The sequence below is a fragment of the Equus przewalskii genome, chromosome 6, assembly GCF_037783145.1.
Source record: "Equus przewalskii isolate Varuska chromosome 6, EquPr2, whole genome shotgun sequence".
NCBI classification, from domain to species: domain Eukaryota; kingdom Metazoa; phylum Chordata; class Mammalia; order Perissodactyla; family Equidae; genus Equus; species Equus przewalskii.
Genome location: NC_091836.1, coordinates 10,524,704 through 10,551,906, shown reverse-complemented (window position 1 = coordinate 10,551,906; position 27,203 = coordinate 10,524,704). Strand labels below are relative to the sequence as shown.

General features: G+C 34.6%; 1 protein-coding gene across 2 annotated transcripts in view; it reads right to left on the bottom strand.

Annotated features, from left to right (window-relative positions):
* CNTN5 (contactin 5) overlaps positions 1–27,203 on the bottom strand; it is a 1,129,093-nt gene that overhangs the window by 652,380 nt on the left and 449,510 nt on the right. For both annotated transcript variants that reach the window (XM_070623012.1, XM_070623013.1), the window contains one exon: positions 2,166–2,290. In XM_070623012.1, coding sequence (XP_070479113.1) covers positions 2,166–2,220 — 55 coding nt within the window. In that variant the 5' untranslated portion in view covers positions 2,221–2,290. The remainder of the gene's footprint in view (positions 1–2,165; positions 2,291–27,203) is intronic.

Here is a 27,203-nt window from a genome sequence, read left to right as displayed (position 1 = left end):
GAGAGAAGGTTTTTGAATATAATTATTCTTCATAATTGATCCTTTCAAACATCTAACCAATTTTGTTTTAAACAGAAATCTACAGCAGAGAAGAAATTAATCTATTCTATAAAATAATATATATATGCTTCATACTAAATGCAGATGTTTAAAAATCAAATTCTATGTAAAAATTAGAAAAGTCCTTTGTCTTCAATTTTTTTTTTCAGCTTTGTCTATAATACAGTTATGTGTTGCTTAATGATGGGGATACTTATGAGAAATGCATCCTTAGGTAATTTTCATCATTGTGCGAACATCATAGAGTGTACATACACAAACCTAGATGGTATAGCCTACTACACACCTAGGCTATATGGTACTAATCTCATGGAACTACTGTCGTATACACTGTCCCTCATTGACCAAAATATTGTTACGTGGTGCATGACTATTTGAACAGCAATTTACCTCCAAACTCAGCCTGATTATTCCTATCTCTCAATGTTTGATTTTATTCTATGGAAAAAACAGCGTCTTGATTCCTTTGTGAGCTGGAAATCTAATGATCACTGACCCCACCTCAGGCTGAGTATTTTCGTCTTCCCACAACTCCAGTATAGTATCTCTTTTGAAGTGACTGTTTATTTGGGACAATAAAATGAGACTTTGGAGTTACATTACAGACTACCACTCTCCTTCCACTTAGCATTGTCAGATTAATAAATAAAAACACTGGATATCAGTTAAATTTAAATTTTAGATAAAATGAAATAAAATATTGCATGAAACATAATAGAACTAAAATAATTATTTGTTATTTATTTGAAATTCAAACTTAACTGAGCATACTTTATTTCACCTTGCAAGCCTACTTCCGTTCTCTTCAGTTAACTTACGAGTTCAAGAGGAGAATGACATTGAGAAGGTCAAAAAGAAATTACTAGATCAGCAGGGCAGATGGTAGTACCGTGCAGAAAGAACCTAAGATAAGATAAAATATTTGAAGACTCTTTCTTTCTTTTTTTAAGTAACCATGATATTGGTCAACCAGGGTTTTTGTTTAACTTTTAACGTCTCTGAAACTATTCACCTACTTTTTCATGGTTTCGGAAATGTCTCTACCAAGGTTTTACAGAGGTCTCATCCCACCCTTCATGTCTCTTCTTAAACTTGCTTTTTCTGTAAGCACTGGTGCTCAACACATAATAATAACAATAATTAATAAATAATTATTTTGTTGCTTTTGCAGTTAATTACTAGTATCTCAGCAAAGAAGAGGCTTTTATATATCCTTTAGAAGAACTTAGATACATGTAAATATGTTATGGTTATTACATTTAAACATGTAACAAGCATTTATATGACTGAAATACTAAATTTATCTCTATAGAAAGACATTCCTTTGAATTTCAAACAAAGTTTTTGAGCACAATCTAAGTCGAGGATTACCTCTTTGGTTTTAAAGAGGACTCATCCATGATACACAGCTGAAGTTACACAGATAGCACTTAATAATACAATAAAGCCACTGGGTTAAGTCTAATCAAGTTGTAAATGTTACATGTATAAGTATTTAAATCATCACTACAATTTAATTTCTAGACATTCTTAAATTAAAACAAAAAAAGCTTCAGGCTTATTAATATTTAACATTATGACAGCATTACTCCAAAGAACATAAACCACTTTTTCAGAATAAAAGATCTCATTTTAGATTCAAGATATAGAACAAGATTGATCGAAACCGAGTCAGAAAAGCTGAGACAACCAAGAACATATATAGTGTTAGAGATGCATTTAAATGATTCTGTGTGTATGTGTACAACAAAGCCAGCATTAAATTCAGCATTGCAATGAGACATTTTAATAATTACCTGCTATAAATGATAAGTATATATATTACCACATTTTCTGAGGACTAATAATGGTTTAGATTATAAATGAAAGTCAATGAAGTGGGATGGATACTCATTTTATTAACACTTATATAGTATTTTTCTAAATACCTTATTGTAGTGAATTGTATATGACGTTTTTGCAGTGCTAGTAGAGGTTTAAGGGTCGTTTTTCATTTGTTGAAAAGTACGAATATTGATATAAATTTAAAATAATAATTGAGGATATTTTGTGTTGAAGACCTTCATATATTATTGTTATTTGGTATAGAAAGCAGGATTTCTTACCTGAAAGACACCCAGAGACTGACAGAAACAGAATTAATGTCCAAGAGGAAGCCATCCTAGGTCACTAGGATCTCCTACGTTCCTGTGTGTTTAGCAGCTCTGACGTTACTTCATTAAAGAATGCCCTGTTGAGATGAATAACAGTTTTCAAAAACGGAGAAAATAAACAAACGAAAAAGCAAACACAAACCAACTCAAAAATCTCATAATAAAATGATAACTCTTGGGGCTGGCCCCATGGCTGAGCGGTTAAGTTGGCGCGCTCCGCTGCAGGAGGACCAGTGTTTCGTTGGTTCGAATCCTGGGCGCGGACATGGCACTGCTCGTCAAACACGCTGAGGCAGCGTCCCACATGCCACAACTAGAAGGACCCACAACGAAGAATATACAACTATGTACTGGGGGGCTTTGGGAGAAAAAGGAAAAAAATAATAAAATATTTAAAAAAAATGATAACTCTTAGTGCAAAGGTCAGATTAATATATACTTAGATACTGACAACAATAATAAAATTCCCACTAGAATCCATTTAAGGCACAACACAAAAACTTTGGAGAAGTGATAAAATTTCCCTATCCCATCTATTTATATTGAATATTCCTTTATAGATAATAAAAACATCAGGTTCTAATGAGGATGATTTTTCCTCACAGGGAGTGTATAATAGCTATATTTATTACATTAGACAAATTATTAGATTAGAAAAATAGGGTAGAGAAATCAGTTACATTAATATATACTCCTCTGTTCTAGAACATAACTAATGATCAGTTAGCCAAGTGACTTTACACATTGTGCCTGTTGCTCAGCTAAACCTCCACAGGAAATTTTTCTCATTTAATTATTAAAGTCAACTGCCTTTGTTTATAACTCCCGTGATCATCTGTGCTGTGCCATAGTTCCTTTCTTTGGTGAGTAATTTCTCTCAACATCTTTTGCTAGCCAGAACCTAAGGGAAACAAGGATTTTCATGAATATTTAACATTTTTTGTCTAATGCCATTTTTATAACAATAACCAGTATAGCACATTAATATTTTTTGGTTCCTTTATTTTTCCTGAAAGACACAATAAACATAAAAAAATTATAAAATTCTAGCATGAAACCCTGCAGGAACTTGATAAATGTCTGTTAGAAATTCCCGTAATACAGAAGCAACTTCTGAGTTTTCAAGTGTGAGTTAGTGGTGTCCTTCTTGGCCAAAAGCAATTAACTTGAAAAATAATTGTACATTGTTAATGATTTTCAAATAACAATTATTTCTTGGCAACTGGCTCTTCCCCAGAGACTTAGCTGTTCTGGTTATCTCTCTTTTTTTAGGAAGCATCTTAAAAGTATAGACAAACACTTTTCCCCTTAGCTGGGTCATAATTTAATATGGTCGTGCCCAAACAGGAAAATCTCCTGGTATTGAGTCTTCTACCTGAATAATATAAGTTCCATTTTATTTATATTTTTAAATCTAAGCCTTGCTTCTCAATTTTAATTACATGGTTAGGAATCACTAATGGAGAAGAAAGTTAATAAGAACTAATAATGGTTGATTTGCAGCCACTTCCATTTTTCATCATCTCTTTTTCTTCCAAGTAAATATCAGAAATACATACAATTTGAAGCACAAAAAATGACCTTAAATCACTGTTTTACAGTTTAAAACATTTTTATTATTTATACACTGCTTCTCACCAGAAAGGAAAAGAAGAAAATCAACACTTCACACATAACAATTAGAGAAACTTAAAGTTGCCAGAACTACCATTATAATTCACGAGAACTGCATATTTGAATTATTGAATTTTCAATTCATAACAAAATTGGGCTTTCTTGGATTTTGAGCTCTGAGACGTTAAAATAGTTTTGCTTAACTTGTTTTGATGAACTTCTGCTCAGTCCACGCTCCCAAAATTGGTACTTCCCCTCTCTATTTACAATGTCCTCTGTTGTCTTAAATATTCCTCAACAAGAAATGCCAATGGCATCAGAGCACTTATGTGCTGTACACTGAAATGTCAAAGACAAAACACACGTGCACGTGTGCACACACACCTACACACACATATACACAGAGGTTAGCCACACACTATAAGCCAAATAAGCAGGATACTCTAAGTGTAATATAGACATAGAACTATCGAAATAGGAATCGATTCATAAGGACAGCTGGGGTTTGGAATAGGACAGAAGGATCTTCAGTAGAATTTCAAGAAGACATTGGTCTTAGATAAATATCTTACTTTTGAGGGAGACTAACGATGGAAACATGGATAAATAAGTCAATGTCGGAGAGTGATAGATACTATGAAGAAATTCACACAGAGTAAAGGGACAACAAGTGATCAGAGGACAGAAGGGGGTCCTTTAGTAGGGGTTTATGAAAGGTATTTCTGATAAGAGGATATATAGGCTCAGTACTCATGTTTTCAACACGCCATTATGAAGTAATCCTTATGTGTGTATACCAGGCACATTTTTTCAATTCTCAAATATAAACAGTACACTGAATTTTATTACTAAAAGAATCCATCTTATGTTAAAATCTCTTCAAATACAAATAAGAAATGTGTGTGTGTATGAGTGTGTGTGTGTATGTGTGTTTATTTGCAAGCATCAATGCTTGGTCTTTAGGATTTAAACACAAAAAATAATAATTCTTCAAAGGCCATTCTTTTTAAGATATCTAAATCACATCGTTCTTTTTTGCTTTTTTTCTTCCTTCTGATTCTTTCTCTCTTAAGAAAAAAGTAAGTGACATAATCTTTAGGATTCTGAAATATGTATTTTTGATATGTTTCTCTTGAAAACAAAATTATTCCATGACTTTAATGAAATCTTTGTTTCAAAGTAATAAAATAACCTAATTAATCAGACATATATTAAGTTCCCACTACATGTCAGGTTAAATTGCAATCAGTTAACAAATGTCGCTAAAGCATATCAGGATGTGTTTTTAGAAATACCTTAATGGAGACTGACACTTGTAAATTAAAATCTGGTGCATTAAGAGACTGAGAATCCATAAATACTAATTTGGAAACTACTAATCATATACATTTAAAAAACCTCACATTTTTAAAAAAGCTTATTTCATGCATAGAATATATATTATCACCTCTGACATTCAGAGAAAAATGTATGAAATAACGTCATATTACTTTGTAGTTTTTTCCCTGATTTATTGCAAATATTTGCAAGTAAAGTAAAATAAGTAGATCTTTATGTTAGTAGTAAGTCAACAATTATAAATAACAAATGCAGTTGATTGCGTAGACAAGTACTTAAAAACATCACACCTTAATTGCAGTCTGCAACAGGAGTGCTAAACATACGTTACCATGAAATAAATCACGTGATAGTATGCTGCCATCTGAATACAAGTCAGTTTTTCTTCTTAAAGATGAATATAGGAAACTACCTTGTTGATGATGTGTACGTGTGAGCGTGTGAAGACAAGAGAGATTGTGAGAGAGGCAGAGAGATTTCTATTATTGCCTGCTGATCCCTCTTTTCAGTTGCAGAGCAATGACTTCCTACAGTTTGGCCCTGTGCAGATTATTCATACAGCAGTCAGAATTATATTTTAAAACACAAATCAGGCTGCATCATTTCCCTGTTTTAGTGGTTTACTCTTAAAATAAAATCCAAATTCCTTATTTAGTCTACAAGACCATATATAATCTGGGCCCTGTCTAGCTTTCTGATTTTATCTTCTAGCATTTCTGTACTCCATTCTTACCACACTGACTTTCTTGATGCTCCTCAAATATACCAAGTTCTCATTGTTTCCTTTGCCTGGACCCATCCACCATCAGTTCTTTCCAGACCATATAGTTTTAGAACATTAAAGTCAGTACTTGAGATTATGCTATTTATGTTTTACTTTTTAATTACTTTTTTCTCCTACTGGGATGTGATATCCATGAAAACAAGAATTTTTGTCTTGTTCATCTTTGTAGACCCAGCATCTAGAACAGCACCTGCCTGGTTTTAGTAGGCATCCAAGTAATATTTTTGAATAATAATTATTGAAGAAACTAGAGTCTATGGTAAGTAAATTATTTAGCACAAGACAATACAAGAAGATAAAAAATCACGATCCCTTAAATTTCCATAATACTTGCAACTGGTACAATTTATGAAATTCTGTGTGCCAGGCATAGTTTTATGCACATTACCTACATAACCTCTGTTAATGAACTTGACATCTCTTGTTGTTTTTTTTTTTTCTATTTTTTTGGTGAGGAAGATTTGCCCTGAGTTAACACCTGTTGCCAATCTTCCTCTTTTTGGTTGAAGAGGATTTTCCCTGAGCTAACATCTGTACCAATCTTCCTCTATTTTGTATATGGGACACCATCACAGAATGTCGTGCTGAGCAGTGTGAAGGTCCATGCCAGGGATCTGAACCCACAAACTTCAGGTTGCTGAAGCAGAGCTTGTAAACTTAACCACTACACCACCAGGCCAGGCCGTTGGCATTTCTTACTGATGAAGATAACTTGCCCAAGAACACACAGCTAATAGAAGGCAGACTGGGGTAAGAATAATATTGACCTTTAAGCTACACCATTTCTTACAGAATTCCACAGCCATCTCTACAAAAGTTTCTAGAAGCACTCTTACCTAAAAGAATTAGGACTGGTGCTCAGTTAATAAAAATCATTTAGAAAAACAAACATACTTTAAATGTTGTCATCTAACTAATATGATGTAACTCTATATTCTCAATATATAAAGAATATATAATCTATATTGTTTAACTCTATATTCTTATTATACAGGAATAAGATACTATCTTCTGATTATCAATATTCTGCTGGAAAATCCTTTCTTTTATCTCAACATCATATGAGTCCTTATTACATAAATACTGCTTATAATGTATCATATACAATTTTTAATTTCTTTAAAGTAGCGTAATGACATGCAAAGTAGTCTGATCCTTGAAGGGTTTTATTATTTTTATACAGTTGTCTCACACACACATAATTTTATAGAATTTCCTAACTCACTCATCTTATTGAGTTTGTCCAAGACTATTAGCTTTTGTTTTTTGGTTTGTTTGTCTTTTCACAGAGCCAAATACTCTCACTCTTGGTGCACTCAGATGTCATTGATCTGCATAATGTTTATTTGACTTACCTAATTATGTCAACATGTATAACCTCCACAAACAGATGACACAAATACAACTGAATCTTGGTAGGTATGCAACTTACACAGTGGCAGGGAGTAAACTAGAGATGAGCCTACTTAACATCAGCATCTAACTTGTTCTGAATTATTTTCATTTATGGAGATAATGGAGGTTGAGTAAAAGTGTTTCTACGTTGATTAGCATGTGACAGGGCTACAAAATTCAAAACTTGGATGTGAAAGGAGTAAAATGATCAAGTATCTCTTTTTCTGTGTACTTTAGTGTCCATTCCAATCATGACTCTTTGTTAAGACTGGAGCTAGTGGCATTTTTGCTTGTATGATACACATTAAGGGCTGAGGAAGACCACAGCAGGGCTCACAGCAAAGGAACATAAAATAAGCCTTTATAGGGAGCTGTATGTTAGATGTCCTTAAAGGTTTCTAACCCAATGCACTTGAACAAAACAATAGATAGTTAAATGCAACAGAAGATCTAGCACACACACACAAAAAATGCTTGTTTGTCTTGTTATATTTACTATCATATATCCCTTGAAGACCAAGCAGCAGTGTCAGGAAGTGGAGAGACAGAATTCTTGCTTTCAAACATAACCAGAGTGAGTTATGATGTTGTGACTATCATGAATCACAAGAAAATAAATTACATTTTTGTGTCCTGGAGAAAGTACTATGGCTTGTAGATGGAAGGCTGAACTCACAGTATCTACATATTTTGGAGATATTCTTTAACATGGTTTTCTATGGTATGTAGGTAAGCATAGTTCTGGTCTATATTTCTCATGGTATTTACTCTAAGAACTTTTGAGCTCAATAGAACTTGCCCTTGTGGAAAAGGGAAAAGCAAAGATTTCAGAAACAGCAGCACTGGTTTTCTAAGACTTCAAGTCAACTTTGGAATTTTATTTAAAACAGAAGATTAGAGAAAAATATGGCTCAAGATTATTTAATACTACATAGTACACTTAACGGAGACGGGAACCAAAATAAAAGACTGTAGGAGTCTGGTGCCAGAAATATTCCGTAATTCTCATTATTTGTTCATTGACTTAGGAAAGGATGAAGACAGAACCATAGCTCACCGCACCTGCCAGCCTCTATGTAAATTCTGACAGGATTTGTATTGTGTTGGGATCCTGAGTACCATTCCACGGCCAGGTGACAAAAGATTTCCCTTCCTGGTAATTTGGGAACTAGACACATGACAAAACTTCTTTCTTAAAGTACTGCAAAATATATCAAAATATTTTTAAATGCCTCAATGAATTAGTTAGAAAAGAAAAACTTATTCAAGATCAAAACTAGATAAAAGCAGTAAGGTGAGAAACAAAGCCAGCTTTCACTGTCAGGCCATTTATCAAATCCCAATAAACTTCTGGTTGGTATTCATGGCTACTCTGAGAGTGTGGGACCAAAACCAAAAGCCTAGGGCCCACACAAGGTGAGTGTTCAAATAGGAAACTGCATATACTTAGGATCCCAAAGGGCTGCAAATCATAGGTAGGGTGGGTGAATAGAAATATCTCTTCAGAGTGATGATCTACCCAGAGATTAGTAAAAGATATTCTTCAATCTTAAACCATGAGACTGAATGGAAAGAAAAAAGAAAATCTCATAGTGAAGAATTCATAGTCGATACTCGCAAAATATACAGGAAAACAAAGCACTATGAGTGAGAATAAACAGAAACAATAAAAGTCAGAATCAGATCTGCAAAGACTTCAGATATTTGACTTTGTAGACACAGGTTATGAAACAAATATATTTGATCTCTTTTTAAGCATAAAGGAATCAGCATTATGAGAAAAAGACACAGAGATGAAGAAATTATTTGGAATGTAGTTCAGAAAGAGAAATAGATGGAAAATATGATAGGAAAGTAAACAGAACGGAGGGTATAGTGAGAATGTCTTATATGTCTAATCAGATTTCCATAAACAGAAAGAGAATGGGATGAACAATATGTGAAGAGACAGATAATTGCTAAAATTTTCCAGAACTGGTTAAATTTCCCAATTTTAATATTCAGGAAGACCAGAAAAATCCAAGAAGAATGAACACCTAAGCAAATCACAGTGAAAATGCTGAACACCAAAGACAAAAAAACAGCCAGAGAGAAAAACAAGCTTAATTATAAAAGTAGAAAAATCAGACTCTCAGTTGACTTAATGAGAGCAGTAATGGGATCCAAAACGATTGGAATAGTGTGCTGGTAAGAAAAACTGACAACTATAATTCTAAAACCAGTGAAAATTTCCTTAAAGGATCAGAGTTAAATAAAGCTCTTCTCACTCAATCACTAACTGAGAAGTCAATTATATCTTAATAAAGCTGGGGAAAAAACTGAGCTTGTCAAAAATAAATCTTTAGTGAGAAAAATATTAAGTGATATTCATCAGATAGAAGGAAAAAAGTAATGGAAGAGGGAAGCTCTGAAATGAATAAAGGGAAGATGGCAGAAGCTAACTCACGTAGTGTTTACCATACGTGGGAACTGTGCCTCATGCTTTACCTCTGGGAGCTCATTTAACACATAGGACTTTATGAGATAAATCTATCATTCTCATTTTAAGGACAACAAATCATAGGTATAAACAGGTTAAATAAATTTTCTAAGTTGCACAGCTATTGGGTAAACTTGAGATTTATATCTAGACAGTCTGGGTGCAGAGTCCATGACTTTAAACAACATATTACACTGCCTGAAAAAAGAGTGAGAACAAATATATTGTGAGGGTAAATTTAAGAAAATATTGTCTTAATAAAACAACAATAATCATGTCTTGTAGGGTAAAAGTAAGGCAAGTGCAAAATTAAAATTCATGAACATAGTAACATATATGTTACTATGGAGATAAGTGACTGAAGTTAAATATTTCAACAATCCATGTGTATTTAGAAAAACGGTAAAATATAAACCTTAGGTTTTTATAAAATAGCTATGTTGAGTCTTCTAACTTAACTGCTGAAAAAACAGAAATTCATCAAAAAACAAATCTATATTCGTCATAAATATTTACCACCTCCCACTCTTCGCTAACGAAGAGAAGTTATATATTTAATACTCTTTTACTCAGAGTTTAGCACATACACAACTTTTGACATGTCCTATAAAACAGAAACTTAAATTTTTAAATCTAACATTAGAGTCTCTCCACAGTTTGATTCAAACTATGCATCTTGTCACATCTTCTACTACTTCACTTCAAACATTTTGGAACCCAGCTAATTGAAACAATTTTTCATTTGCAAACCTAATTCATGTTGTATATCTTCCAGGAGATGCTCACACTCACATTTCTCAGCATAAAATTCCTTATTGCAAAATATCTAGTTGTGGAAGGAACTAAATAAATTATTAAGTTGCTTAATTAAGGGCAAGTGCAAAAGTATCAATTTAACAACAGATTTGGGATATTGAGGCTGCAGAGAGAAGGCCAGCATGGCTGGAAGCCAACGCCCAGGAGGGAGAAGTAGGAAATCAAATCTGTAAGTCAAGGGCCTGATCTAAAGCATTCATAGGCCAGAGAAAGGAGTATGAATTTTATTATAAGAATTATTATCATAAAAATAAACAATTCCTAACATATAACTCAATTTCTAAAGTTGTCAAATATTTCCAATAATATTTAATTTTGTGGTATAAAGTACACAGGAATAAATGACACTGCATTTTTCCAGACTGGACAAACAGATGTGAAAGTGATGGGACCTGCCTAATGCCTCACAAAATTCAGTGTTGGCATCGGGACTAACACTTTTGTCTCTGATTCCTGGCTAGAGAGCAAAATAGTATCTGCAAGTTGCCTTTTCCATTTTCTACTGGTGAGAAAATGTATTCTAAACTCAGAGTTGTTGAAGATTTAAGAAACACACTTGTACATATTTTAGGAGAGATTCTTCTGAATAAGAGCAGAATAACATGACTTGAAGCCTGGTTTCTTGCAATAAGAGGGTCTCAGCAAAGGGAAAAATATGTGAATAATGAAAAAGGTGACCTGGGTTATTGCATTCTGGAAAACGAACCAGTGAGAGCACATGTCCAAGGTTCCACATGAGCAAGTAAATTAACTAAGTTCTGTGTAAGAGAGTTTTAAATGTATAAATTCAGGTATATATATTCTTCATTACGAAACAGTGGGATGTGTTAAAGATTATTTTGAGTATAAATTTGTTTTCTGAAGATTTAAAGTTTGTCTCTGAGAGGGAGTCTGATGGCTTGACAGGTAGAACAGTGCAAGAAGACACTGAGGAAACCAAAAGGATCTTGTGTGAAGATTTCCTTTGTATAACAACGTGATATGGATAAGATTTTAGAGAGACGGTCTCTAGCAAGAGAGATGGAACCCATATTCATCCTGGTATTTCATTTTATTTTAATTTATTTAACTATGGAAACAAGGATCTTTTGAAGACATTTAAATTAGAGTAATTGTGCTGACTTTGTCTTGGTTAAATTGGATTTTTTAATGATTTACTTAAAATTTAACCTATATTTCCTCAGAAAATTGGCATTTTGAATCATTATCTTCATCTGGCAGTTGATACCATGGGGCTAAAACGCATTTAAACAACGTCTTGTTATAGGCACATGGTTAAGCTGGGAATTGTAGATAATTTGAAGGCAATGTTTGAAATAGCTAATAGCAATCCCCTTGGGAATCATATACCTCTTTGTTCTTCATTTCCATATTAAACTCTTTTGCCTGAAATATTCATATTCTCTCAAGACAAGGGAAAGAGGGCTGATGAAAGACAAAAGAAATTCAACTAAACAAACAAACAAAAACTTGGGAACATGTTCCCGATAAATATAATAGTATTGTTATAAAATATTAGAGAGCTCCCCTGGTGGGATTTTATGAGCAATATGACAAGAATCTGTAAGTGTGGTCTTCTATATTATCGACAAAGGAGTTATAAAGCAATCTCGATGAATGGAAAAGAGAGACAGGGAAGTACAGTGGATGTTTTTATACCTCCAACTTTAATCTAAATGATTACCATTGATTTTTTTTTCCACACAGTAAATACTGAAAATCAATTTGATCAAGTCAATAGGGACTAGCAAGGAAAGTGAAGAAACCCAAATTCTGAGCAAAGCCAAATTCCTGATAAACTGCCTCTCTCTGTCTTAGCTTCTTCAACCTGTGTCATGGCGACAACAGCCTTTTTCTACTCACAGTGACAAGTTACCTGGTTTTGTTAAGTCCTTTGAAGCTTCATAGATAAAAAGTCTAAAAACCGAAAACAGACACTAATAGTTTCCCCACATAGTTTCTGTTAATCCATTAAATGGCTTCAAAAATTCTTCATTTTCAGTTTCTTGTTACAGAATCAAGCATTCAAAACAATTCAGAGTTGCAAATATAACTAAGTTATCAAAGACAGGATGTACTTCAATTAATTACATTCCTCACCACCAAACAATTCAGCTGAGAGTTTTCACAAGTGCTGAGAACCTGCCAAGACAAGAGACTCAGAGCCCATCCAGGATGGCACTCTATCTGAAAGGGGTCCCAAGGGCCTAGCCGCATTTTAGTTTCTGTCAAATGAGTACAAATGGCTTACCACAGTCTGGCAACTGAGAGAATTGGAAAGTGTAAGATCAAGTGGTGTAACAGTAACTTTTATAGAGCATTAAGTTGCTAGGCTTAGCAATTATGACATTTATAGCTACTCTAGGCTATTCCAAATTCTTAAAATGCATTAAATCAAGATATTTTTCACATTCAAGCCTAATAATAATTTGCATCTAGTTACATTTCAACTAGCCAACAAGATACCACTTTACTGTTAGAGGACATCCTTAAATTCATTTTCCATACATGTGAAGTCAAGAAATTAGGGAAGGGAACAATTAAGCAGATTGTTTGATTTCATAACCTAGGTGAAGTAGGAGATCATACATTACAATTGATTTTTATGCCTTTTTTGTTTTGAAATAATTATAGATTCACAGGTAGTTGCAAGAAAAATAAAAACATACAGGAAGACCCTGAGCAAATTTTACCCCTCCTCCCCCAATGTTAGCATCTTAAATAACTATAGAACTGTATAAAAACCATAAACTTGGTATTGGTGCAATCTACAGAGCTCATACAGATTTCATCACTTCGGGTGCACTCATCTGTGTGTGTATCTGTGTGTGTGTGTGTGGGGGGGGATGTTCTATGGAATTTTATCATACATGTAACTTCATGTAACTACTACCCTCATCAAGAGGCAGAACTGTTTCATCACCACAAGGCTTCCTCATGCCACTCTTCATAGCCTACCTTCCTCTCTCTAAAGTCTCATCCCCAGAAACTACTAATCTGTTTTCCATCTGTATAATTACATTATTTCAAAAATGTTGTATAAATAGAAGCATGGAGCAGATTAAACATTTGAGATTGGCTTATCACTCGGCATATTTCCCTTGAGGTTCACCAAAGTTGTTGCATGTGCTCCTTTTCTTTGCAGAGTTGCAATCCATGGTATGGATTTATCATAATGTGTCTAACCACTCACCCATTGAAGAACATGTGAGTTGTTTCCAGTTTGGACATATTGTAAATAAAAGTACTATTAACATTTTTGTACAGATTTTTAAATGAGCATAGCTTTTTAATTTCTATGGGATATGTGAGCAGGAATACAACAGCTGGGTCATCTGTTAAATCCATTTTTAGTTTTTTCTAAAAACCACCAAACTAATTTTCTAGAATGGTCATACAATTGTAATTTCTCACCAGAAATTCTGAGTGATCCTTTTCTCTACCTCCCCACCAAATTTTGGTGTTACCATTATTTTTTTATTTTAGCCATTCTGATTGATGTATAGTGGTATCTCATAAAGAATTTGCATTTCTTTAATCAGTAATGATGTTGAACAACTTTTTATGTGCTTATTTTCCATCTCTACATCCTCTTTAGTGACATGTCTGTCTTTTATTCATTTTCTAACTAGTTTGTTTATATTTTTACTATTGAATTTTAAAAATTCTTTATATATGCTAGATATAGGTCTCTTGTCAGATATGTGGTTTGCAAACATTTCTCCCAGCCTGTAGCTTGTCTTTTCATCCTCTTAACAGAGTCTTTTATAGACCAAAATCATGTTGATTAGGTCCAACTTATTAATTGTTCCTTTTATGGATTGTGCTTTTAGTGTCAAGTCTAAGAATTCTTCCCTAGCCCTAAGTCCCAAAGGATGTCCAACTGCTCCAGCATTACTTGCTGAAAAGGTTATTCTTCTTCACTGAATTGCTTTTGCACTTTTTTCAAAAAATAGTTTGGCATATTTTTGTGGGTCTATTTCAATACTCTGTTTCACTAACCTATGTTTCTATCCCTCTGTCATGCTGTCTTGATTAGTGTAGCTGTTAATTAAGCCTTAACATTAGGAAGTGTGATTATTCTCACCTTATTCCTTTTCAAAGTCGTTTTAGCTATTCCAGCTCCTATAACTGTCCATATAAATTTTGGAGCAAGCTTATCTATGTCTACAAGAAACTTGTGAGGATTGTGATAGGAACTATGTTACACTCATAGATCAGTTTGCGGACAATTGACCTTTTTTTTTCGTTTTGGTGAGGAAATTTGTCCCTGAGCTAACATCCATGCCAATCTTCCTCTGTTTTGTACATGAGATGTCACTACAACCTAGCTTAATGAGTGATGCATAGGTCCATGCCCAGGATCGAGAATGGACATTTTTACTATGTTGATTCTTCTTGTCAACAAACACGTTACGTCTGTTCTGTTATTTACATTTTCTTTGATTTCTTCTATAGCGTCTTTCAGCATACAAATCATGACATGTTTTGTTAGATTTATAACTATTTCACTTTCTTTTTTATAAATGGTATTAAGATTGCTTAGCCTCCATAATTATTTGAGCCAATTTCTTATTCTGTCTCTGTCTTTCTATCTCTCTCTCTCTCTATGTACATCTCCTACTGGTTCAGTTTCTTTGAAGAACCATGACTAACACAATAGTCATCAAGTAGTAACTTTTCTTATATTTATTGCAATGTGTCATGCACTCTAAATATGTTGTGAGAACTAAATGTATGTTCATTGGTGAGCTAATTGATTGGTGCCTATTTCACTCTTCTCTGCTTATGCAAACACTGCTTCTTAAAGAGCAATTACTGAAATGCATCATCCTTAAAGTTAGGTTAGATATGTGTTTTATGAATCCAAGATTCTTGATAGTAGCTATCTATTTGCACTTCATTCTGATGCTTAAACATCAAGCTGATTTTTTCCAACCCCCAAACAATCTTGATAAGCAGATGATAATTTTATTGTATCTCATCACAGTACCTACATAACCTGCAGCGATAAGTCTACATTGTATGAGTAGCACAGTGAATTTATATGTGTTTAAATATACATCTTTTAACAGCTGATGATCTCAGGATATTTTGTGAAAGTTAAGAAATTTGATCGTATCAATTTCATTTATTTTATATTATATCCAGTAAAGCAACATTGAATAAATATATCTTGTTTACATAAGTTCATTGTGCATTGATATTTTTAGACCACTATGAATAACTCATACAATTTTGAAATGCTCCCACTCTCTGAGAAATGTCATAAAAAAGCAAATCAAAATTAAAAACAAATTAAAAAGCAAAATTAGAGCTTAACTGAATTTGATATCAGAAGTACAAATAGGTGTGATGGTCAGCACAGTCATCCTTCAAGAAGACCCACTTGACAGATATCTTGAATGTGTTTCAGAAGCTTATCATGAAAATAGAAAGTAGAATAAATAGGTGACCACTGTAAGTTGGGCAGTGACCTAAGTATAGGATATATTATATAAAACCAATGGAAAATACATTTTGCTGTTATTTTGATATTGTTCAATTGCAGGATTTACTTTGTTTCCAAAGCCTATGAAGTACATATTTCAACTTTTGAGTGATGAGAAATGTGATTCTGTAGAGTCAAACTGAGGTTGCAATTACACAGGAAAGAGAACTAGTTAAAGTTGCAGGTGAAATTTCAGACAGAAAGAATTCTATTCCTGGAATTTACAATAGAACTAAGATTTCAAGTTCTTTAAAAGGTTAAATAGGAGTGACCAAATAAGGCATACTAGGCATGTCACACACAAGGCCATCAATTGCAAAAGGGAATCTAGCAACATTTATGTGGCAGCCATAGACATATGCTACTCTGAACTCCACTCAAGGAAGAATTTCTCTTCAAGGAGAGCAATTAGCTGACAGCCTCTAGATGTTAGCGCCTTCAGTATCTGCCTGGGTGTTTGAGCTGAGGTCCCATGCCTCCCTAAAAGCTCTTAGCCAGTGACTGAGCATGGTGGGGATATAAGGTCCTGGCCATTTCTGCCTAATGAGAGACTCCTTTAATGGACAATATTTGTTCTGGAGGTACATATTGGGTTGGCTAAGGCCATTAGTTTTCAACCAGAGGTGATTGTGACCCCCCAAGGGGCATTTCACAATATTTGAGAGATACATTTCATTGTCGCAACTGGGAATATGCTACTGACGTGTAGTGGTAAAACCCAGGGATGACAGTAAATATATAAAACTCATAGGACACCCCTCCACAAAAAAGATTTATTGGGTCCAAAATTTCTATAATGCTGCTGATGAGAAACCTTAAACTAGGCTTCACCATATCTGATCAGAATCTGAGGATCTCTCTGCCCAATCCTGCTTCCTCTTTCCTTTCTTTTCATAGATGTCAGAGCAGCATTGTGGTCCAAGAGCTTTCTTACTCCATTGTGCTCTATCTCCAATTTGACTTTCCAGATGTTAAGTCCCTTTTGCATTTCTAATTCAGTCTAAGAGCCTGATTTCTGGAAGGTCCAAATTATACTCTGTAATAAACATTTATTGATCATCAACAACACACCAGTGCTCGGTGCTAAAATAGCAATGTAAACAGGATATGAACTGTACCTGAGGGAACTCATGCTTTAGCAGATAGAATATTTCATAACACAAAATATAATAAATATTATATAAAAGTGCAATGGAAGTTTTATACTATTTGATTGTGCAGGCGTGCGTATAGTGCAATCAGAAAATTCAGTCAGCAAGTAGTTCATTGTTAACAATGCAGACCTTAAATCTTTCATTTTAAAGACAGAGTTATTCTTAGAGCGTGGAACCGGGCATGACTCTTCAGAAGCGATCAGGCAGCATCTGTGAGCAGACGAGGAGTAATGGCAGAAGAAGGTAGGGAGACCTTGACATAGTGCTACACGTAAATAGGCATGGCATTTGCTTAAAAACAAAATCAAATATTTCTTTTTAAAATTGACTTACTGGCTCTGCTTGGGCTACAGAATGAAATTCATACTGCTTCATGCGCTTTTCAACGTCCTTCCAAATCAGCTGTAATTTGTCTTTCCAGATTTAACTTATATACATCCCCCATACACCCTAGATTTTCATTCATTCTTCATTGGGCACCTGAGTATCTGTCTATATGCTAAGGTTCTGTGTCAGGCAGGTGTTGATTTAAAAGTGAGTAAGATGGACACAGCCCCCATGTTAAGGGTGCTTATAGCCATTGAGCACTCCTTGCCCCATTCCAAGCTTACTATGCCTCTTTGTCCATGCTCCTTCCCACAGCTAAACTTCCTGCAGATCTCTTTAGTCTGATGACTTCTTATCTATGTTTCAAGTCTCATATCTTTCAAAGATTTTTCCTTGACCTCCACATTAATCTAATGCTTGGTTGTGCTTTGTAGTTCTTCGTGTACATTCCAGTTCTCACCTACGTTATAATAGTCTAGCAGCTAGGAGTTTGTCTCCTGATCTAAACTTGTGGACTTCTTGAAGGTGTAAGCCTTATCTTGTCTATACTTGCTTCCCAGGCACTTGGTAAACTGCCTGGCATAGTTAAACACTCAATAAAGGATCACATTTGATGTATTTATCATCAAATTGTCAACAAAGCAAACAATTACAAAAGTCCTAATGTCAAACATGCATTATAGGAACTTTTTTTTTCTTTATTTGGAGTCTTGACAACTCTACACATTTTTAATCATCATTAGTTCTTGAACGTTTCTTTGTGCTATGCTTACTCCTTCATTTGCCCAATGCAGACACATCTTACTCTACAGATATTTTGTCTATGTAATTTGTTTTTCCTAGCATCTATCAAAGTAGGTCACTTCAGGTGAGGGTAAAGCATATTGAGGAGAGACTGGCTCACTTTTTCTCAGATGAATTGGGAGAATGAAGAATCTGTAAGCAAGGCAAATTCTTCAGCTTTGAATGTAGTATGTGTAATTCCTTCAACACTTCTACAAAAGAAAAAGCATCTAAGACTTAAGATATATTATAAAAATGAGAATACTGGATCAAACTAGTATATAAGCTTAATTAATGATTACAATAGTGAGGCCATAGATAAGACAAAATGATAGAAATGTATGTTGCAAATTCTTTTACATTTAACACATTTCCTACAAGACTTTAGAAAGCTTTGAATACTTTCTGTAAAGTGACTGTAGCACAGGAGGCATTTGCAATATTATAGAAAGAAGAGATTTGGAGTGAATAGTTATAAATCTCAGCTAGATTCCTAGTTAGTTGTGTAATATTGATCAAAACTTTTAAACACTCTGAAATTTAGCTTCCATAAATGAAAGATAGTAACTTAATAATAGATATTGCATACACTTTTATGATACTTAAAATATAAATGAAAAAAGCTAAAATTATAATAGGTATTGATAAGTGTTTATTGATTCTAATCTAGCTATCTGTTTCTAAACTTAAGGTTTAGGTATGAACAGTATTGTTTAGAGAGGATTTAGGCCAATAGCTCGAAAACAATATACAATACAACCAAAATTTGGGCCACAAGGAAAAAAATAAAAACACTTGGTCTCTATTTCAAATGTAGTGCTTCAGATTAATAGCAATCAATAGCCTTAAATATTGTTCTTTTAGTTTTGCCAAATTATGTTTAACAGTAAAATTATATCATAAGCAGTCTCATAATAACATTTACATCTTAATAAGCAACATAAAATTGTGTTTCACTTTGCAATGAAGTATAACATTGTGATAAAACTTAATTTCAAACATATGAATTTAGAATACATGATCATTTAGACAAGCCCTGGAATGAAGTTCAAGTTATCTATGAATAAGACTAGTATATATCCTAGTGCTCTTTTATGGTAGGTACTGTGGTGCTGGACAAGTCAGCAGACATTTTTCACTTCTGAATGGCTTTATAAAACCTTAGCTCACAAGGTTGTTGACGGGATTAAATAAAACTATGCACGTGGCAATGCCTTGGAAGTAAAGCACATGCAAGAGTTTGCCTTTATTATATTCAGAAAGTTGGGATTACAGGGCAGGAGGAGACTGCTTCCTGGCTGTATACCTCATCCTGACATCATATCAGTAGGTTTGCTGCCTGGTGCCCGCGCCTTGCGCATGTGGCCTTCTCCACGGCCCACAAGACAACCCAAAAGGATTCTCTCAGGTTAACCTGGGTTTACCTGCTCCAAGAGGAGACTTGCCAAACAGTATATTTCTGAAAGTAAAATAAATCCCTCCCTTGGCAGAAGGAAAATTCAGACACATTAATATTTCCTTTACAAATGATGGTTGCAACTATAAATTTCTGAAGTTAAATTAATTTTATTCTGAACCTGTAGACTTTTAGAACAAGATTAATTGTTCTTAGAAACGAGGGGTACAATGGGCTAGGCAAACAGTTAACTTTACAATGTGACTGCAAAGCAAAACAGCTCTTGCTGCAGATACCCAGAGCAGCACTGACTGTTCTGAAACAGTTACGGTGGTTTAAATGCTGGTAATTTTGTTCTTAGCTATTTTCCACTTGAATTGCTCCAATACTTTTTTAAAACTGCCACACTGAATTATATTAATGGTGCAACAAATTGACTAGTATTATAGGAATGTATCTATTATTTTTATGGGCATATTTAATTATACGTGTTTCTTTAGGTTTCTAATTAAAACTGGCAGTAAAAATGATGTCTTCGTGTTTAAGCTTGCATTTTTAGACTTAAACATACCTCATAATTAGCACTAATATACAGATAGTTCAGAAAGATATAATGCTAACACATTAAAGTGGATTGGAAGTCCTATTATTAGTCCTATTATTAATATAGACCCTTGTCAGCAGGAAAAAAAATCAAATAAATAAACTACTATATATGGAATATGTGCTACTTCAGTTCTTTCACAAATTTCCTGATGTTATAGACTAAATGTCAGAGAGATGAGGACACAAATGGTGGCATGACCAAAAGGGAGAGTTTATCAGTTCCATTGTATTTAATACCACATTGAGCACTACACATTTTACATACCGTTTCAAGAATTTACTAAAGATTCAAAGTGTAAAAGGTAAAAATCCGCACACTTCTGCAGACTAGCGTGACAATTCACCAAATAATGATCTCTAACTATTTTTATTCAGTGTTAGCCACCTACCAATTAGAGGGCCGAGTTCTTGGAGTCTCTAAGGGCAGTTCCACACTTCACATTTTCAGTGGCAAATTGTATTTGACACTTAATTTAAAACCCAAGACACCATAACATGAAATCTTCTAGGCCATTAATGATAAAGCATTAGGGTATCCTCCCACTTCCTTGTTGCCTGAGGCAGCCTCTGGTTTTTCCCAGAAGGTCGTGTCTTTGCTGTAGCCTCATGCCCGTGGGTGGTATATTCCTAACACACATATAATCTGAATACTAGGCATGGTTCTTAGATGTCTAATTACACACTTCTTACAGCTGCTTGTCAATAGTAAAACCTAGGGCAACATGAGTTCCGTACGCAACAAGCTATTAATTGAATTTGTTATTGTGGTGGTGGTGGTAGTGGTAGTAGTGATTGTTTTATGTTTAAAGAGAATAAAAATGCGTAGACAACTTGAAAAAATAAGAGAAGAGTGCTTGATCATAAGAACACCCTGCTTAATTGTAATTATCATCTATTGTGTCCTTCAGGAGCCTGATTTTCCTTTGAATTTTTTCTTCCGTGAATCTAGTTATTTATGGTTGTGATATAGTTGAAATATGGGATTTGAAACTAGACAGATGTGGGTTCAACACCTATTATAGTTTCTACTCATTGTGAAGCCTTCAGGATTTTATTTAACCTCTTTAAGACCAGTTTTTTTTCTTGTGTGAATAAGGATACATATAATTCTTTGAATGTTTTTAAAAATACTGTATTAATAAGAACATCTCAAGATAGATTTATGAATCTAAGATCATACCTTCTTAAGTAGCACAGGATAGCATTTAAGAGCTCATGCTGTGGGGCTAGAAAACCCAGGTTTCGATTTCAGCTCTGCTTTCATCTTGTAACTAAACCTTGGATAACTTATTTAAAATCTCTAAGTCTGAGCTGGGGTAGCCACTAGCCATAGTGGCTATTAAGCACTTGAAATGTGGTTAGTACATATTGAGATATTCTGTAAGTGTAAAATATACACTGGATTTCAAAGACAGTATGGAAAAAGGAATATAAACTATTGCAATAATTTGTTTTTACATATTATATGTTAAAACAACTATATTTTGGATTATATATATTGAATTTTACTATATGTTTCATTAGGATTAATTTTACTTATTTCTTTTTACTTTTTAAAAAATGTGATTACTAAAAAATTTAAAATTACATATATGGCTTGATTTGTGGCTCACTTTATGTTTCTATTAGACAGGGCTTCTCTAAGGCTTATTTTTCTCATTTGTAGAACAGAATTTATAATAATATCTTCTCTAAAGAGTTTTTATGGGTATTAATGATACCATGTATGAAAAACAATTATTCAATGCTCAGAACGCAGTAGCTATTAGTGTCAGATCCTAAGTTCTTCTCTTCCTCCTCCATGTGGGAGCGACGCAAGTTTCTGTAAATTTTGAGGTCTTGCTTGCTGCATTTTTTTGGCTCATACCTTTAGAATAGGAAGCACAAGGTTGTACTGGTTATCTGCAGGTTTTCCATGTTACAAGCCACTCTATAAATTAATATTTTATTGAGTTTATTTATTTAGCAGTCTGTCTGTCTTCATTTTTAAGATTCCTGAGAGTACAGAATGTGACCTACTCATCTTAACAACTCCAGGAGGGCTTTGTATTTTTAGCTATTATGGGATAACTAATGTTTACATATTTATTGTTACAGATTTTATAATTCCTAAATATTTGCTGAAAGGAACATTGGTATTTAAAACTAACAATAACTTGTTACCAATTCCAGCAAAAAGAGCTGCTTATGATTTGAAGGTTGATAGTCTTTTGTATCTATTTAAATAATGCCCCCAAAATACAGAAAATAAATTGATAAATTATATCACTTAAATAAATGCCACTTTTAAATACCTAGCTTCTGAGGCTGAAAGGCATTACATAGAGTCACCCTAGTTAAATTCTTACAATAAAATGATTCAGATTCTCTCTATCTCTCTCTTTCTCTGGCCCTCCCACACACACACACACACACACACACACACACACACACACACACACATTCTCTCTCTCTCTCTCTCTCTCTCTTCCCTTGTTTCCCAACATACCATGTGATCTATAAGTTAGCTTAGCATGTGGCCATTAATACTATTTTTGAAAGCTTCAGTAACTGGCAAACTACCAACACACAAATATACTTCAACTGCCCTAATTAGAATTCATCTAATTGATTTTTTCTTTTACACCCTAATCAAAAAAAAGAAAGAAAAAGGAAAAGGAGGCATCAAATAAGAAGCATGATTTTAGTGAATTAAAAACAATTCTAAAACGCATGCTATGCTAAGTGGGTTTAATTCAATCTACCACATCTGAAAGTGTTTTTATTCCAAATAAAAACTAAGTATAATCTAGAGAGGCTGGGGGTGGGGGGCAGAGAGAGAGAATAGTGGTTTTACAAAGATTTTGTAACACTTCTCACCACCTGTAAAATATCTCAAATTTGCGGCCTATTCCCCTTCTATTACAACTCCCTAGTTCAGCCCAACCTCACTTCTCACTAGATCAGTGGTTCTTAATCTAGTTGTACATTAGAATGATCTGGGGCACTTTAAGATTTTCCCATGCTCAGGCCCTCCCTAGACCAAATGAATCAGAATCTCTGAACATGGAGCTCCCTAGATGATTCAAATGGGATCCAGAGCAGATTCTGGCAACAAGACTTTGAGGGTTCCATCTTTTATTCTTCCATAGCACCAAAGAAGAAGAAAATGGAATTAACATGTGGCTCAGTATTAGTAGCTCAAATTCAAAAAAGCTAAGGCTAAACTTGAATTTTCCTACCATATTTCCTTCTTTCTCCTCCACATCTAACACATTCGTAAATCCTACAAAGTTTTCCTCATGTTAGCTCGGCACTCCATTGCTACAATACTAGCCTACTCTTAGCTATCATACTCTTTTTGCCTGGACCACTGAAAGTTCTTAATATCTGGTCTTTCAATATTGCCACTTATCTCTTTCCAGTTTGCTGTTCACACCACCTTCAGAGTAATATCTTCAAAATTCAAATATATTCACATCATCAAACTGATAAAATCCTTTTAATGGCTTTTGCATTGACGGAGACCATATTCGCCATTGTGGCCTGTGATCTTCTAAGTCATGTGGCCTCCAACTACCCCCAAGCCTCAACACATACCAGACTTTTTTTTTTTTCATTCACTCCACTTCAGTGCCCTAGCCTTCTTTCATTTCTCTAAACACAACTGGCTCCCTTTTGACATACTACCTTTTTGCCTTGCTTAAATGTGGAATGCTCTTATTTCCTACTCAACTTATATTGTAGCTGACTTATCACTACTCCGGTAAGCCCTCCCAGACCACTCCAATCTTGGAAAGATTACTTTATTACATGTTCATAGAACATTACTCTTCCCCTGTAGAATGGTAATCCCAATCTGGTATTATACATTTATTAGTGTGATTACTGGGACGATATTCCACTTATATAGCAACTTGTACTGTAATATAAAACAATATAAATAACATCTAAATAAAAAATTCAAATATATTCCTCATTCTGTACATAAACTAATACACATACATGTGTATATGTGTGTTTGTTTGTATATAAGTGTTTGTTTGTAAACTACCACTTACTAAGTGATCATTTGTGGCACTAATAGTTCATCAAATCATTCTAACCATGTCCAAATTGTTTGCAGATTTTTAGGAAGCATGTTTGTGATCTTTTGTCTAAATCATCTGTCATGAGCTAAGTAAAGTTCCTTTCTAAGCCATGATTTGACATGAGGAATCATATAAAGCTCTTTGAATGACAATTCCACTAGAATGATAGTCATTAGGTGACAATATCAATAGGCAGAGAATTTTTCGTGATATCAACAATAGCACACGTGGTACTAAATCTTCTCTGCTACTGCTAAGCTAATAGCAATTACATTGAATTTGTTTTTAACCCTTATAATACTATCAGAGCTTTAAAAAAATATATTCAATATCTATATTATTGACTAAGTTATAAAAATCATTTATGCAACATCGTATCTAATTAAGTTCAACATGATCCTTCAGGCCAGATATGTGAGGTAGAGCAGTGTGACTGTTAGCTCTCTTTATACTCACAAATTTACTTTGTTATTGGCTAACAAGGTAGGCATTTGATGGATTTGAACAAACTTGTTGCATTAAAAGGTAGAAATTAATAGAAATGGTGAAAAGGGAGACTCCTCAGCATCCCCATTTCTAATCTCCTCTAAACCAAACCCTATGGAACTCAATGTGCACAGAGCCTGATGTGTTTCCTAGATCCTCAGCTGCTCCCATTAACACCAGATACCCTGCTCTCTTGGTCTCTCTCAGGTCCTCTGAAAGCTAACATTCCCAGGAAGCAACTGTTTCCCTGAAATGAATGTAGTAGTGAGGCTGCTGGCTGGCAGTGACTGCCCACAGACATCTGGGGCTACATGAGCTCTAAATTTTGGCCATTGGGGTTCCAGAGCCCTCACCAGTAACCAGGGGTGTCTTTCTTGGTGTGTATCCCCTTTGTTGGCCTGAGTGTGAGTACATGGGTGGAGGAGTGCTTTTAGGCTGACAGGCACCAGCCTGCTCCTCTGGTGACTCTTTCTACCATTCCTAGGAGCAAGGCAGGAGACCAGACAGTAGGATGTCTGCCTTTATTTTCCTCCCTTGGATATAATAACAGAGCGGAGTAGGTAGGATTTTGGGGGGACTAGGTGGTATTTGCACTCACCAATCAAAATAGAAGTGGGTAGGGGGCTGGCCCCGTGGCCGAGTAGTTGAGTTCACGTGCTCCGCTGCAGGCGGCCCAGTGTTTCGTTGGTTCGAATCCTGGGCGCGGACATGGCACTGCTCATCAGACCACGCTGAGGCGGCGGCCCACATGCCACAACTAGAAGAACCCACAACGAAGAATACACAACTATGTACCGGGGGGGCTTTGGGGAGAAAAAGGAAAAAATAAAATCTTTTAAAAAAAAAAAAATAGAAGTGGGTAGAACTGGAGCTGGGTACTGGGGACCCAATTCTGTGTCTGGTGTTAATGCTTTAGCTGCTGAATGGCAGAGGGGCAGAGAAGGAGGAGGCAGAACCCCTTGGGACAGCAGCTCTTTATCCTCTTTGCCAATTGGTATGTAAGTATCAACCACTTTATCCTTAATGGAGTGTATCCCAGTTAAATATCAGACCTGTGTATTTATTCCTTTGATTCCAACCTCCTATGCGAGTGTAAGTTCCACGAATTGCAGGGCCATGACAGTTGGCTCCTCTTTTCTTGCAAATTGCCTAATTTAAAGCTGTATCACATAGCAGGCCTTCAATAAATATTTGTTATTAGATGAAGCAATGAGAGAAAACCATAATCATTCCCACAAAATTTTGCGTTCTCTTCATGGTTTCATGCTAATGTGACAAAATCATTTTACCGTGTAAAATTAGACTGGCACTAGCCCACAGTTTTTCATTACAGACTGATTTCAAAATGATGATTAGATATGATGAAACATATGCCTTTAGTATTTATATTCTTCTGGGGTGGGGGAAGTATAACTATACAGGAGAAGGTCAAGCAGCAGGTAGACCTGAAGGTTAAACAATTTTGGGGCCTTCTTTAGAAAAAGAATCTACAATTCTGAACACATAATTAGGCAGAGAGTAAATGTTTATACGGTCAGAAAAAAACATCACAACACATTGCAAATAAATAAAGACTGACAAATAGCAAAAAGATAAAAACCAGAAAAATAACATAATGCTTTTGTTAAATGTCTGATATTCCTCTAATAATTTTTAAATATATTTAAGTATTCTGTTTTTGTGTTTATAGGAAACTCCAATTAAGTAAATATTAAATGTCTTTGCTTATTGTTTGTGAATAACATTTTCTAATCCTATTTTACTTTTTTATTTTCATTTCCCTTTCTACTTCTACACTCCATGGTAATTATGGTATTTCCCACATAGTCCACTCTACTTTGTTCTTTTTCATTGTTTTGACTTTTTTCTCCTATCCTGAGTTCTACAAGTTCATTTTAATAAACTACTGTTGCCTCATCATCCTTTCCCTGAGTTCTTGCATTTCAACTCTTTTGGTATTCCTTCTTTGAAACAATTGTTTTATCTTTTCTAGGTTGTGGTAAAATGTTTGGTCTGAATTCTGTTTCATTGCATTATTATTCTAGCAAAAGTTTCTTTAGCATTTTTATATTGGTTCTTTTTCACACTCTATATGGCTAAGCAAAGAAAGAGTTGGATTTCCTGGCCCCATTATTTCTGGGCGTTTCCTCCGAGGAGTGCATGTTTTGTCGCCTTTTCTGCAATCTGCACCCCTGGGCTCTTTGATTATTCTTTGTGGGTCTTTGTTGCACCTTCTTCCTATGTAGTTTCC